Source organism: Poecilia latipinna, unplaced genomic scaffold (assembly GCF_001443285.1).
Source record: "Poecilia latipinna isolate Pla-1442-1.1 unplaced genomic scaffold, P_latipinna-1.0 Scaffold316, whole genome shotgun sequence".
In the NCBI taxonomy this organism is placed as follows: domain Eukaryota; kingdom Metazoa; phylum Chordata; class Actinopteri; order Cyprinodontiformes; family Poeciliidae; genus Poecilia; species Poecilia latipinna.
The window spans coordinates 39,967-55,929 of NW_015112932.1; the positions used below are offsets into that span (position 1 = coordinate 39,967).

Sequence of the window (15,963 nt, forward strand, 5' to 3'; positions counted from 1 at the left end):
AAGCACCTGACGTGTCCATTTTGGCCGAATAACGGGTGAAATTTATGTGTTTTCCCTCCACAGACGTCTGCGTCTGGCCAACCTCTCGTTACGATTTTGGGGGTGAGCGCCGAGCCACACGTTAGCTCTTTCCTATATTAAAGTCACATTACAAGCTCCTTGAAATGTGTGTGATGTAAAAGTGCTTTCTCACTTGTGCACCTCTGCATGTAACAGTTCAAACTACAAGTACGGCCCTACAGGCAAACGACCTGCTTTTTTTTTTTTTCCTGGGGGGAGTGAGAGGGTATTAAGTTTAATTCTGCTTTTATGGCGTTTTATCAATTTTAATAAATATACACATGCTGTCATCATCACCACCATTTATTTTTCCTGATGTATAAATTTTGAGCTTTGTTAATCAAATACCAGTACAAAAAAAGAAAAAAAAAAGAAAGAAATGACACAAAAGAAATGTTATTATATGCTCTGGTTTCCAGGCAAGGAAAGTCATAAAAAAGCTCATTCACAGAACAAAAAGAAAGAAAATCATCACGGCAGATACTGCTCATCTTCTAAATAGAATGGGTGTATGTGTGCCTGTGCATGCTTTTCAAATGAGCATCTTGTATGCGTTTGTTTGTGTGTGTGTGTGTGTGTGTGTGTGTGTAAGTGTGTGTACATAAGTGTGTGTTCCTATGAGCAGGAGTGGACAACGCCATTCTTCTGCATCTCTGAACCAGCAACAACTGGATCAGAACACATGCTCAATCCAGCCGTCTTATTGGTCAGTGACATCATGGACCCGCCCACTGCATTTTCTTGCAGACTGCTGGAGCCGTTGGACACTTCGCTGAATGAGAAGTGGAGAAAGAGAGCTGTATAAGCACATATAAGAACAAAAGACAGAAAAGATGCAAGAAAAAAAAAAAAGACATATTAAAAGACACCAATTTCTGCTACATATGCATGTCATGGTGCCTTTATTTCCTGGCTGCCATAACTTCACAACAAAATGATTCCGATACATAGCAGCAGAGGGAAACAATTTAATCAATTACCTCCAAAACCTGAAAGGGGAGGCTGAACAGAAACTGCAGCGACTTAATATAAGAATGTAGAATTTGGCCATCTGATAAAAAATGAATGTCTCCTACAAAGTTGAGCTAAGGTTATACTCACCCGAGAGCCAGAGAGATTTCTTCCAGCTGGTTCTCGTGCTCTGGTTGTCCATTCTCTGCAGGCTGCATTTTGTACTGTTGAACATCATGAGCTACTTGGTTTTCCTGCTATGGAGAGAAACATAAATAAATACGGAAAAAAAAAACAAACAAAAAAAAAAAACCCTCCCATCAGTAGAGGTGTCAAATAATGTAAGGTTTGTCAAGCATCTGTACTAAGGTATTAATTTTTCTGACAATTTCTTACTTTTACTCCTTATATCTTAAGACAAATATTTGTGCTTTCCACTCCCTGGATTACTTTCATGGTGGGGGGGGGGAAGGAGTGAAGCCATTTTAAAATGTCCACCTCATGGACAGAAAGTTTGTCAAAGTGGTGGTAACGCAACAGTCAGATGCCAAAAATACCAAAAACAGAAGAAAAACACATTTGTGTGTGAGAAAAACATGAAGTAACATTGCAAAATAAAGGAAAAACTAATTCTGAGGCTTTCCCCATCAACGGCCTTATTTAAAGGATAAGACTGCGGATATATCGGCTCATATGTTTCCAGGTCGTCTGCTCAACAAACGAACAACGATTTGTGGCAAATGCTCTGTTTTATCAACCATGAGTTTCTGGCATTCAAGAACTTGCCATCAAACCTTCTAAAACACAAAAAGGTAAGCTTGTATGTTTGGGTGTTATTTAGTAGTAGTCATCTGTGTTGTAAGACATTTTGTATGACGAAAACTTTTTTAGTATTTTAGACTTAATTGAAGGTCATTTTGTATTACTGAAAGTAAAATTACTTTCTTTTTGTCTTTTTGTTCTCGGGTCCAAAATTTGTACTTTTATACCTTTACTTAAGAAAAGGAGTTCAATCTGTCATTTTACCAGTTTTTTCATACAACTATTTGTACTTCTACTTCAGAAGAGAACATCAATACTTTGAACACATCTGCCTGTCAGCTATATTAGAAACCAGTCATACACGGATACAGAAAGTTTCCTACCAAAGCCATCTCTCGGGTCCTCTTGCCAATTTCTCTCTCCACCTGGTGGAGCTCCAAGCTTAACTGCTCATTGGAGACAGCTGGCACTCCGGCACCCCCTACTGGCCATTTGGGCTGCGGTTGCTGTGGAACCACTGCCGCTGAGCCCTGGCTGGGTTGCACAGGCTGGACGACCAATGCGCTGGCCTCCCTCTGCAGGAGCAAAGAGTTACTGGCGGCCTGCAGCATTGAGACAAAGTAAAAAGACTGGAAACAGGAAAATGTGGGCAAAAAACAAAAATGCCATAAGATATATAAATCTAAACATTTTCATAACTTAATTTCATCAGAATCGAAAAGCTTTTCATTCTTCTTTTTTTTCCCACTTTAAAAGCACCACATTACTCAAGCTTAGCTTCAGATCCATCCTACATACCTCTATGTTGTGCATCTGAGTCTGTTGAGTGATCTGCTGATTGACCTGCTGCAGCTCAATCTTTAACTGTTCTCGATCTGGGGTTGTCATGGGAAGGCTGTGAAAATACAATGAACTGGTTCAACAACATTTCAACGTCTCAAGCTTACTTAAAGGCACTCATAAGACTTATTAAATCACATCAAAATAACTGGAAAATCAACAGAGGTGTTTGGGGGGAACAAGGGCTCACCGCTCAAAGTGTCCCTGAGAGGAGGAGGCAGTCTGGTGGGAGGGGTATGAAGCTCCAGCCCATGCTCCATGACTTCCATATGAGTAATCTACAGCAGGAAGATGACAGATATTAACGAACATCAGTCGATATCGCTGATATACCGGCTCATACATTAATTCAGAGATTAATTGAATACGTGTACCCGATAGACAAAAGATGAATCCCATACAATAAAAATAAAAATGAATCAGTTAAGAAAAACAATTTTAGTGACTTTTCAGGGTTTAGTTGGAAATCCTAATTTAAATCTTACCAGGCATGGTCATGTGTTTAGAGTTGGGGTTCTGAAGAGTGGAAGCCATAGCTTGCACTGGGCCAGTGGTCTGATAGCCAGTCTTTGAAGTGCGGGAGATGGCGCCAAAGCGTGACACAGTGGGCTGGGGGCCAAAAGGTATAATAGGGTCATCATCTTTCACTTCTGTTCCCCTGCGAGGGGCCTCCAATGATGGCTCCCTCTGACCTTTATCGTCCACATTCTGACAGAAACAAAGAGGAGACAGGAAGAAGAGATCATGAGATCATTATATGGAGCAAAACAAAGTCCATCGACATTAGAGCTTGAATTAACGATTGCTGAGTATAAACCAAATTAATGTGTCAAGAAGAAAACTTGTTCCACATTTCCCACTCCCAGCAGAAATAAATAGGGGTCACTCATCTGAACTTACCATCATCTCCATGCTACCAGGAGCCATAAGGTTCTTAGGTTTGGCATCCTTTGAGTTAATATAAGAGCCAATGGTTTCGCAGGACCAGGGCGAGTACTGCCCCGTGTAGTCGGGCTCTCTGCATTTCATCGTTTTGGAGCTCTCGTCGCCATACTGCACGCAAGAAAACAAGGTTATTAAAAACAGATTCTATACCATCTAACAATGAGCTCTCGAACATTTTGACTCAATAAACACGAGTGCTTTCTGGAAGTAAACAGCACAATGTGAAAGTAGAAAATTTATACTGTGCTAACCTCAGGGGGGTAGTCGCTGGGGAAGGGATGTGAAAGAGTGGGGGAGGCAGCAAATGGTGGAGGAGAGATCACCTTCCTTTCTGCCAGCTGAGATAACAGTTCCTGCCGTCGTCGGTGGAGATAGTCCAGGCTGGGCTGTGAACCGCTGTATTGTGACCCCTTATGAACCAACACATACAAAAATACCACTAGTCAACTCCAGACGGCCTAGACCACCTGCATTCAAAACAAGAAATATTCACAGCTGACATACCCTGACGTAGGTCCTCATAGGTGGAGGCTGGGAACCCGGAGGATAGTAGCCGTCTGGGGCGTATCTGTCCCGGGAACTCGCTTCTTGGTGGTAGAGAGAGTTGGCCTGCCCCGCTGAGGGGGGCGGGACATCGAGGGGATCCCTCTGAGACGGATAAGGCTGAGGGGGCGGGGGAGGGACGTTGTAGGTACTGTGGTGACCTCTGTCATAGTGAGATGGGTGGGAGTAGGGAAAAGGTGGGCCAGAGTGCTGGGAGGGGTAGGGGCGGTCCGGAGTGCTGTAGCCGCTGTAAGGGTCATGGTAAGGGGGTCCTGACTCACTCGGCGGAGGGGGGTTACGGATGTATTCCCGGACATACTGTGTTGGCTGTTGGTAGGGATAACCTGAGCAAACACACAAAAAAACGTCAAGAATTTATTTTAAGATCACAAAATATAGATTTTTATCATCCTGGTTTAGGTAAAACACCATCATGCTTTCCTGATAATTTCTTCTACAGTTTACAGAACGGTAGTTGTCAAGGAGCTATAAAGATAAAATTCATGTGATATTCTTGAATAAGTCAAATACTTCTACAATATTAGGTGAAATATACAAAGGAGCTAATTATATTGTTTTATTCCCATTTTAGTTTGTTTAAAATGTGGAATCAATTTATACTACTTTGTAGCTTTTCTGGCCCATGCAGCAAATGAGAACTTAACACTCAACAAAGACTCAGTTGTTTCTCTTTATTTTACTGTTGCTTTAAATTGACAGATTTTCTTGGGAAGTAAAACAAAAACCACACATTTGTCTTTGATAAGATTATTTGAACGCCTTTTTAAACCTACCTCCTGGGTACTGTGGCGGCTCATACTGAGAGGCAGGTGGGGGACGAATGTCATATACGTCACGGGGTTGTGGTTGGGGATAAACTGGAGAGCCCCTGGGGACCCCGGGGATATGCTTGACCCCTGTGAGGTGATCTGCTGGTATCCTGGGGTGAGCCATTGCATGAGGTGGCAGTGGTATACTGCTTTTGGGCATGGAGTCCAGGCTAAAGGAATGAAGCATTTCAGCTTTACACAGTGCACCCCATGTTCTTCTTTGGTTACAACATACCCAACGAATCTGTACATACACAGAAATCAGTGTAACTAAGTGGTGCCGGTCAGTTTTTAGGCACTTACACATCTGGTGGCGATCCAGGAACACTTGGACTTCCTCCGTCCTGCTTGGCAGTTTTAGACAGCAACTCATATGGGACTGTGTCGGTGCCGCGGGCGACTAATTGGGGCAAGTTCGGCGCGACGCTGCCATTGGTGACTGGTGAATGCTTTCGGGTCACCGTTACATCAGGAGTAAGGCCGTCGTCTGGAAACACCACTCCTGAGCGACCCGCCATGCGCTTATTCATCTTACGATACCTGGTGAACAATAAAAGGCTTTGCAAAAGACCAAACAAAATGCTGTAGAGATAGTGGACAAAGGTTTAACATATTTACACTTACTTCTCTAGTTCTTCCTGAGAGTGGGCAAAGGTACAGCTGGCACCGCGAGGACAGCCGCCTTTCTGCTTCATGTCACGACACATGTATGTTTTATATTTGCTGTGCTGAGGAGGCTGAAGAGAACAAGACAACATAACCTTTGTGTTGATGGAGCAACAAGTAAATACTTGTTGTCCGAAGACCTTTTGACATATTAAAAAGGCAAAACTTTCAATGTACAAGGAAACGCATTCGGTTTTTCGGTCAAGTCTATTTGAAGACTATTTGGAGAAAGGCTAAAATTAATCAATAAAATTAGGACAGACCAAAAGGATATCAAAATATTTACTGAACACCACAGATTTAATGCAGATCAGCATTTTTTTTTTTTTTAGGTTTACTTGAGTCTTTAAAATAATTATAAAACACTAACCTGTTGAGGATCAGCTCCTTTTTTGCTGTGGTTTTGAATGAAATCAACCAGGCCATGGACCACTGTTTTCACTGCTACCAACCCCTTCTCAAGCTGCTCCCATGTTGGCGGAGGAGCATCTGAAAAATTGGACATAGAAAGAAAAAAAAAAAAAGAGAGAGAAAGAAAATGAGAAAATTCATAAAGTCATTATTTAGATTTAGACAAAACTACACATTATTTGTACGGGTTCTTAAAGAACTTAGCTGACGACCACTTCATAATAACTTTCACACTAAAGTTAGTCAGTTTTTTTTTGTCTATGATGCGTTAAACATTTAAGTGCAAAGAGTTGCAAGAAGCCATTTAAAATGAAACTGAAAAAGCTGAAAAAAGCAAGACAAGTTTAGCAGGTAAGTTTTGCACAGATACTCTGTTTTACCCTTCTGTGATTTAAACTTACACTGGCTACGATACTTCTACAGTTTTAGTAATGCCCCCAATGCCAATGACAAGTACGGGATGCAAAATACAATAAAAAAATCCATAACCAACTTCTCTCCGTTTCATAATAAAAAGACTAAAACGTGGTCTTGCGTCACATCTCTTCCTAATTCAATTAACAGAAAAAAACACATTTTAAATGCTGTTTTTATATTTCATGTTACAGTCTTTGGAACAAAATCAGAGCGTTTGAAACACAAAAACAACCATGACAAAATTCTGATTGATGCGTCTTTATTCATCCACCTTGCAAGTTTCAACAAGCAAGACAGTTGATGTTCGCGTGCTTCTTACCGGGACTGGGATCGATGTTTGCCAGCAGCTCTAAGTGGGGTCGTAGTCTGTTGAGGTTGGCTGGGTCCCCAGTCCTTTGCAGTGCAATTGTCAGCTCCTGCACACTTTGAGCAAAAGATGCCGGGGTCTGCAGCTGCAACGGAAGAAAAGACACAGAAAATAATGGCTTGCAAAAATCTCTTAATAACTGGGCTACTGTGACTACTTGAGTCAAAACTATGAATGCAGAAAATAACTGCTTTGTCACATACCTTATCTATGATAGACTGCATATGTGACTTGTGTGACTGATCTCCATACAACAGAGAAGACCACTGGTCAGGCGCGATGCGCAACCCCCCTTCCATGGCGATCTGAACAATCTGAGAGTCATGCTCCCGCCGCAGAGCCTCGTACGTACGAAACTCCTCTTTCAGCTGCATGAGAGATGAATCTTCATCCCGTTTGGTAACCTTCAATCACAGAAGAGGGAGACTATTTTAACGTCCTACATTCAACACAGTATTTTCTAAATAAATCACAGATTGCTAAACTCTTATTTCTGCGTAGACCATGTTACAGATATGTTGAGTCAACCAATCTTATTAAGCAGCACTAGTGTAACTCTTGTTGACGTACCTTGAAGCAGGAAGCTCTGTAAAGCAGCTGTACCACATGGCCTATGCTGGTTTTCGAGGCCTGAGGAAAGCGTGGTTCAAGCCTTTGGACTACAAAAAGAACCAACACTTTTCTGGACAAAGCCGAACCATCTTCCAAAGCGAGGAGAACCAACTTCAGGGCTTCCTCCTGCATTGCTGGCGTCGGAAAAGAGACAACGGTGATCATTTTTGAGTAACAGTGGACTTTCAAAGGCTTCTGAAATTTTAATTAAACACAAGCAGAATAATTTACTGTCTGTGTGGCGGTGTCACTTGACATGTAACAGACACCTACCTGGGCCTAGGAACTGACAGCCCCGTGCACGAACAGCGGCCCACAGATTAGAGGACAGCTGCTGGGGATTCTGGTGCTGCAAGATGAGTTCGGTGACAGTTCGCTCGCCAAGAGAGCGCGCCGCTCTCATGGCTCTGACCCGTCCCTCCTCCTCCACCAGCTGGCAGTGGACTAGAGTTACCAATTTCCTTTGCATGGGTCGACTCAGCATGCTTTGGGCTGTGCTGCTCAGACCCACACCTGGAAAGATATTTAATCATACATTACTTACAAACCATTCGCCTCTACACAGCGATTTTCTCAGAACATGATATACCATATAGTACTCTTAATAGGCTAGATAAAAATACTTATCTGTCAAATGACATTAACCTCTAAACCTGTGATTCCCTCATTATGGCGTCTTTCACAATTTCTCCTCAGCAATAATCTCACTGGTTATTTCTGAGATTCATAACTGCTGTGTTTTACAAAATATTGATGAATAATTTTGTTTCATTCAGATACTTTATAATAATAAGTTATAATGCAAAAAGTTAATTTTACTTTTGTTACAGAGGTTTTTTTCTATTCCAAGTGTGTCCAATCGTTCAATGTGCAGTTATTTCTCAATCTCATGTTAAACATTAACTTGGCCGAGTTTCTAAATGTTTTTAAAGAAAAACATTACATCAAGGCTTGCATAAAAGCAGCCATTACATATTTTTTTTAACCTGTTTAAGACGTTATTTGTGTAAATTATCTGTACACGTTAAATAGAGGGATATGCCCATAAATCTGTAATTAGAAGGCAAATGAGGCAGAAAGTTTAAAATATTTTTACAGAAACACAAAACTTGACTTTTTTTTTTAGGTTCTTTGTATAATTCCCCATTAAACAGAAAAGCTAACATTTTGAACAAACTGTTATTTTCAGTATGAAACAGAAACATTTCAAAATGTAGATTTCTGTGTTTTACACCTGTGGGAACACAAAAGAGTTTACAATTTTGGCTGAAAAGTAGGTTATGCTGAATGAAGGCATCAAACAATAAGTTGGGTACCTCGGGTGTTGCTGAGGGGTTTGAGGTACAGGGCCAGCTCCTCCACACACTGTCTAGCCACCTCATAGTTCTGAGTGTCCTCTGGACTTGTAATCAAGGCAACCGGCTGAGCCTTGGGAACCTGGAGGGGAAAATAAAAGAGCAAAATTTGGTCACTATGTAGTGTGTTATATGTGTTTTGCACGGAAACTGTACTTACAGAGCACAAAACTATTATTTCTTGAAACATTTTAAAACAAAGAAAAAAAAGACCTAATTGTATGTCTGTACAAGCGAAGGTTTGCATCCTTATAGTAATAGTGGAATAAATATACACTGCTCAAAAAAATAAAGGGAACACTCAAATAACACATCCTAGATCTGAATGAATGAAATATTCTCATTGAATACTTTGTTCTGTACAAAGTTGAATGTGCTGACAACAAAATCACACAAAAATCATCAATGGAAATCAAATTTATTAACCAATGGAGGCCTGGATTTGGAGCCACACACAAAATTAAAGTGAAATGTTCCCTTTATTTTTTTGAGCAGTATACTTCAGAAGCATTTAACTTATTACACCAATCCTGATCGATCTTATAGTTTTGCTGTCCCGATAACTAAACTATGCTCTAACATCTATTTAGCTTAACATACAATTTTATTAATGCAAATGATATTAATGACGACCAACAAAATGGTTACCAAAATGATTCTGATCTATGACTGAGATCATGATGGTTTATTAAAATATTCATTTTTGCAAAAAAATAATGTGATAGTAAAATTTGTAAATCTCACGTTAATTGCATAAATCTGCTGAGTATAATCCTTTCTACTAAAGTAGTAAGGATTATAGTAGTACTAAAGTAGAACATGAAAGCTGCCTTTGTTTTCATCTGAAATTATGTTTCTGAAGTCAGGTGTCCATTAATTATATACATTTTATCCTCTATTATTTTAAAGACTAATGGTAAAATGTGCTTCTTTTACACACCACCTCTAATAAACCACTGTCGAGTTTGGGAAGAATGCAATTAATTAATAATATAATGCAATCCTCCATCCCTGGTACCTTAAACCCAGCAGGCTGAAGACCTACTTACTGAAGGTCATAACATTTGTCTGTTGCCACGGTCACAAAACACTTTTCGACCAAGCCTTGTTCCCACATCGGTGTGATATGTGACATGAACAAGGCAGCAAGGTGGTTAGAGATTGAACCACCACTGCTGTTCCTCTGTCCAACGGGTAGTGTCAGAGTTGAGTTGATGAGAAGATGTGAAGTGAGCAGAACCAGAAGTAGAGCTCCTCTCCAACTACACTGTTGTCACTCGTCTGATTCCACAATGCTGAGTTAACAACAGCCTGAGCAAACATCAACAAGGCACTAAACCAACTTTGTTTGCTGTGTTTGAACAAACAAAGAGGAAAATCGCGAGCTCCACAGAGACATGCGTTTTTCCTTGATAGATAACTATATGGAGCAAACTGTGGTATGTTTTTGTACATTTTGTAACATGTTTAAAGGTTGTTTTTTTTTTTTTTTTTTGTTTAGCTGGTACAGATCATATAATTTAAATAATTTAAAGATAAAAGACCAGAAGTTCATATACCATAATTATCATAACAGTAAGTTAAAGTGATGATAGAGCATAAGATTATAGTTTTGTGCAGATTGTAAGAAGAAAGCCTTTCAAAAAAAAAAAAACAACAAAAAAAAACCACCCGTTAGACGGAAGAGTCAAACTGAAACAACAATCATCAGTCATCAGACAGACAGATCTTCAATGTTGAGTCATATGAACTGAAATAACAGACTGTGTACTACAATTACATTCATCTAAATTCTAAAATAAATAACCCAATTTATCCGCTAAATATTTTCATTGACATTCGTTTTTCACAAAGCGGGTCACAGCTCACCACTCAGAATAATACATTTAAACAACACTCATTTGAGAAAACATTGCTTTGTCTGCCAGTGCATCTGTTGATATTTGTCAAGATGGTTGTTTTTAAGTGAAAGAAGAAGAAAATAATAAAAGCTTTAGCTATCTTGTTAAAACATTCCTTTTACATTGCAACACAACATCAAAAGACCACAAGGAACCAGAGAGCTAGAGTAACATCCTAACTATTACAAAGTCCAGTTCAAGGTTTTCTCAAGTCATGCAACACAAAAACTCAGGTTTGTTGAACTTGCTTCACAGAATACATTTCAGGAAGATGTTTTAGCTTTACCTTAAGCAACTGCAGCTCAACTGTGAATCCCAGCTTGAATTAATCCATGTAATAATTGCTCATACTTGGATAAATACTATTGTGTTTTTATGCCCAGTACTGTTACTGCGGGGGAGGAGGTAGGTTTAATCCATCTGTTTTGTGTGATAATTGCTTAAACATGAGAGAACTGTTTCGGTTTCTATTTTCTTACAGTTTTAACAACTAATTTAACACAGACAGTTAAAATGTATATGTTTTTTTTTTGTTTTTTTTAAATGAGTAGCTGTGATGTCTAATTAAAATGAAAGCAAGCCAAAAATGAGAAACAAAGATTAAAACGCGAGACAGTCTTGTATAATTTCTGGCACTAAAGTTTAATTACAGAAACTGTAATTTGTTTTTGCTCTGTGTTCTGGTGGGAGGGAACAGATTGTTTTAATCAGTCCATTGTATGAATATTATTTAAAAAGACAAAACGGTGACTCTACTGAGGTTAGCATTTTATTATCTCTTCAGTCCCAATCATGAAAACCATATAAGACAAGAAACGTGTCTTAATAGCTCAATAGGTGACCAAATTCACTATGTGAAATTTGCCCATTATATTTTTAAACAATATGTTGAACAAAAATGTTGCATTTTATGTAGCCCTGACACGTTATAGAAAGGGAAGCCAATCATCTATTTTGCTGATTATACATGAACTAAGCAAATTTCAACAAAATTGGTTTACTGACGTGATAATCACACCAACTTATGGCTATAATGTCCTAACATGTTACCATCATTCATTCGGAATCTATTTTGCAACATTTAAAACATGACTATAGATTGCTTCAGCTTTGGAAAGTACACACACTGGATCCTATTACTAAAATGTAATTTATACAAGTTTTACATGGACTTATGTCAAAGCATATTTATTAACTGAGAAGGAGAAGAAAATGTACAAGGAACTTCTCTGTACATATGTAACATTATTTAGTCAGTCTGGTGTCATATGGCGTAGCATCAGCACACACCATCACCTAGACTGCATCTGACAAAACATTCGTTTTATGATTGATGCACTGAGAGTTTCCATTACGGCACTACCGACGCCATCAGCTGTGCCTCAAGGAAGAAAAAAAAAAAAACAAAAAAAAACGCTGTGCCTCACCCTGCTGATTAAACATTGCCTCACAGAAATACAGCTCTACACATTGTTCCAGCACTCAGTAAACCAATAAAATACAGTTCATTGCTTAATGAGGTTGTTGGTGTTGTGTAACAGAGTGTCTTAAGCTGTTCTGCAACCCCAATATTACCTTAGGTCCATGCATTGAGAGGATCTTTGCACAGACAATGTGAACTGCTGATGGTAATGAATGACAAATCCAACACAGGCTCATGTCTTACCTGGCCTCCCACCAGCTGCAACAGGGCTGTGTTCACAGGTAACTGTTCGATGTCTGTGCTGATGGCCGTCTGGTCAAAGGGACAGGCCTTGCGGTGCAACTTGTTCAGGCACATCTTGCACACAGTATGTCCACAGCCCAAGCTGATGGGCCGGCGAACAGTCTCTTCAAAGGTCTGTGTGCAGATTGGGCACAGCAGAAACTCTGTCCATTGTGGCGCTTGCACAGGCATGGTTATATGTTGGTGGGATGGGTGTGTATATATAAATGTAAGTAAGAATTAACACAAAGGAAAAAAAAAATATAATAATTATATATATATAGATATATGGAAGATTCCACTGGAATCAAGATTTGTTTTTTTTTCCGAACTAAATCGTTCTTAAATGTCCTCACACATTGTGGATGGTGGATCACATCTCGTGATGAATACTGCAGGAGAGAAAAAAAAGAAAAGAGGAAATTGTTAAGATCTTCGGTAAATTAAACGATTTAGCAAACATGTCAAAATGTTGTGACAACTCAATCAACTCAACTCTTTCCAAGCCTACAAAAAAAAAGACATGTTATGCATTTCACTGCAGGCTACTGTGTTTTTAATTCCTATTCATCACATAACCAAGGCTTATTGCTGCAGTTTTAGTTTAACAAAACTAAATAGCCTAAAAGCTAACGTTTTCAAGTACCTTTATTCCAAAAAGAAACTGATGTATAATGAGCACACAATATGCAGTTTGTATTAAAAGTTGTACACATAAATAAACTTCAGAATGTATTTGTTTTTACACTGGAAAAAATATGGAAGCTGAATGCCTTTATTCCATGGCAGAATATCCTTTGTTGCTGTTTATAATGGTGAAAATGTCATTGCATATCAGTTATCACTAGCCTTTGGTGAAATAAGAATTCTATTACTAATCAAATTTACAGATGTTTATTCTAGCCACTAAACTGGTAAAACATCCAGTGGCTAAACAAAGTATTCAATTTTTTTTAGATTCTGGGTCACAATCTCCATTTTACATTTAAATTAAAGGCCATAAATTATTCTTGAAATTAAGCTTTTAGTTTGTTTTAAATCAGCAGATTATGCTGGTATATTCTTCAAATCTTCTTTTTTTGTTCGTGCAGATGAAATCGTTTGTCTTCACAGACAACACTTTTGAGCAATTTGCTAACATCTCTGATCATATGTATCTGAAAACAACAATCTAAACAAGTAGGTTTACGATTTTACCGTCGTATAATATAGTAAAATTACATTTTCTCTGGCGTACACAGCTCACCCATTACAAACCAAATATTAAATATAAGAAGACATGCTTAAAATCCACAACCGAAGTGAACGAGAAAAACAACAGCTGTGGGGCCTGCAAACAGGAGCCTGTAACTACTATGACTATGGACAAAGGATGCCGAGCTAGCCGTCACCGAAGTCCCTACAGCAAGATGCCAAATCTCGCCTTTAGGAAGTCGTAACACTACGACTTCAATGTTGAGAGTTTGTGTAATTTATTCGATGAGCATGACACATAAGGTTTTTGTGTTTTGTTGTAAATTATTCTGTGTATGTGACAAACTAAGCGATTCGCTGGCTAACTACTAGCGAAGTAGGCTATGGGAGGCTAGTTGGCTAGCTTAGCTAAAAAGTAAACGGCGTTAGTTCAAAGCAATCGATTTAACTGTTTTAGGCATGGGTTTATTTGGCTATAACGTAGTTATTATCCTCAGTGTCACTGTAGATTTCAAATTCATATTCTGTCGAGAACTCTAGTTGCTATATATATCTTTGGTCAAGAAAACGATAGGTAGCAGACTATCGCTTGACTTGCTGTGATATTATGTAACGCTAGCATCTGGCACTAGCAAACAAACATTTAATGTAAATGTATTTGTGTACATAATGGGCACCCATTTCAATACAATATGAAATAATATTTGAAGTTCTCGTTATTGACATGCGTTAATCCAGTCTTAGAGATGGGTTAAGGAACGCTTCTTGTAAAAAGAAACACCAAGGGCTAACAGGCTAACGAACAAATGTTAGCAACTCCTCCCTTTAGCTAAATCTTTATATCTGCTACTAACCATCGCTATGCGTCATTAACTTGACTAAACTAACACTATGGCCACTAATGTTACTTTCACGTGATAATAAAATGATAATTATCGTTACTACTCACTTATTCCAAATGACTTGGAAGTATTTCATCTTTCTTTACAAAACTGTTGCGATATTTTCCTGCCATGTCGACTCTGCAGCTTCGCTGCTGCCGATGTTTCGGGGAGGTGCACTGTCAACAGTCCTGCTAGCCGGTTAGAGCTAGCTGGGCCCGGACGTGTTTACGTGCGTGTGCTTGTGCGCGCGCAACCATGTCTAAATAGCGCCCTCTGTTGACATTGGACGACATGCACAACAAAAAACTGAGACATGGCGGTTCGTTTTAAATTGTCTTTGTGGCATTCGACAATTATTTTTTATTTTATTTTTTTTTTTGTAATTTTCAAGGAACTTCAGAAAATTAAACTTTGTGAGTCACATTTTACAATAGTGAAATCCAAAGATCTGGTCATATTTTCAGGTGGGCTGCATGTTGCACAGTTACTGTTGCTTTGCAACAAGAAGGTCAAAGTTTCAAATCTCAGCCTTAAGGTCTGTTTATATGGAATATGTGTATCGTGTGTGGGGTCTCTCTGGGTACTCTGGATTCCTCCCACTGTTAAGGTAATTCGTGTCTCTAAACTGCCCTTAGATATGATTGTGAGAATGCATGGTTGTCTGTGCACTATTGCCCTCTGTCAATCTGCTCAGGGTGTATCCCATCCGTCGCCCAGTGACAGCTGAAGACAGGCACCAGCAACAATTATTGTTAATGACAAAAGATCTGAGAAAATAAGATCAATTGCACAAGAACAACAAAGATGTGTGGATCTGTAAAGGAATAAAGTTGTTTTGCAGTGCCATATTGAATAGAGTTGTTAAGGTGACACTCAGGTAGCACTAATATGGTTTTATATTGAAAAGGAATGCTACAAGTGGGATGTTTTCTTTGAGAGTTTTGTTTCTTTGAGGAAGTCAAAATGATTTGCAGTATATGCCCTGACAATGTTCGAGAAATGTTGGTGTGGTGCAGGAGATATGCCTTTCTTGTGTGCTTGTGTGACGAGTTTAATGTGTTAATTTAATGTTTTTCATCTTATAAATAAAAAGCTTTCTAGTTAATGTAACCAATACAATGTAGTTCATAATTGATAGAAGAAAGCTACTTTCCAACATTCAGCATTTTTCAACATTCCCTCATAGTTTTCTGAAGCATTGCATTTTGTGTGAAAGTCAAGAAATGAAATTTGGATCTTATCTGCAGACCAACATCTTCCACATGACTGTTGTGTCCAATACATAGATTTTGGCAAACCGTAAACATGGGATCTAATAACTTTTTTCAGTAAAGTTTTCTTTTTGCACTCTTCAATAAAGGCCATCTCTGTAGAGTGCATGGCTATAAGCTGGCCTGTCAACAAGTTCTCCTACCTGAGCTGTAGATCTCTGCTGCTCCTCCAGAGGTGCTATAGACCTTTTATCTACACAATGTGTTTTGTCTGCTTCTGCAGATGATGCAATCCTTTAAATAGACAAC

At 39.0% G+C, this 15,963-nt stretch overlaps 1 protein-coding gene across 3 annotated transcripts; it reads right to left on the minus strand.

Annotated features, from left to right (window-relative positions):
* Window positions 1-255: 255 nt before the first annotated feature.
* On the minus strand, window positions 256-14,664 carry rc3h1b (ring finger and CCCH-type domains 1b). Of its 3 annotated transcripts, none has more exons than XM_015034879.1 (20): window positions 14,509-14,664; window positions 12,327-12,757; window positions 8,721-8,841; window positions 7,678-7,917; window positions 7,363-7,538; window positions 6,996-7,196; window positions 6,745-6,877; window positions 5,968-6,086; window positions 5,556-5,668; window positions 5,235-5,471; window positions 4,896-5,101; window positions 4,063-4,445; window positions 3,810-3,968; window positions 3,514-3,666; window positions 3,099-3,321; window positions 2,804-2,891; window positions 2,572-2,668; window positions 2,157-2,348; window positions 1,162-1,268; window positions 256-832 (listed from the first exon to the last, which is right to left on the minus strand). In XM_015034879.1, the coding sequence occupies exons 2-20, from the start codon at window positions 12,555-12,557 to the stop codon at window positions 676-678; spliced, it is 3,336 nt and encodes a 1,111-aa protein (XP_014890365.1). In that variant the 5' UTR covers window positions 12,558-12,757; window positions 14,509-14,664; the 3' UTR covers window positions 256-675. The 3 variants fall into 3 exon arrangements, with proteins under 3 accessions (XP_014890365.1, XP_014890364.1, XP_014890363.1); XM_015034878.1 differs by having other exon boundaries at window positions 1,162-1,265; window positions 2,157-2,375; XM_015034877.1 differs by having other exon boundaries at window positions 2,157-2,375; window positions 14,509-14,662.
* Between the last annotated feature and the right edge of the window lie 1,299 nt (window positions 14,665-15,963).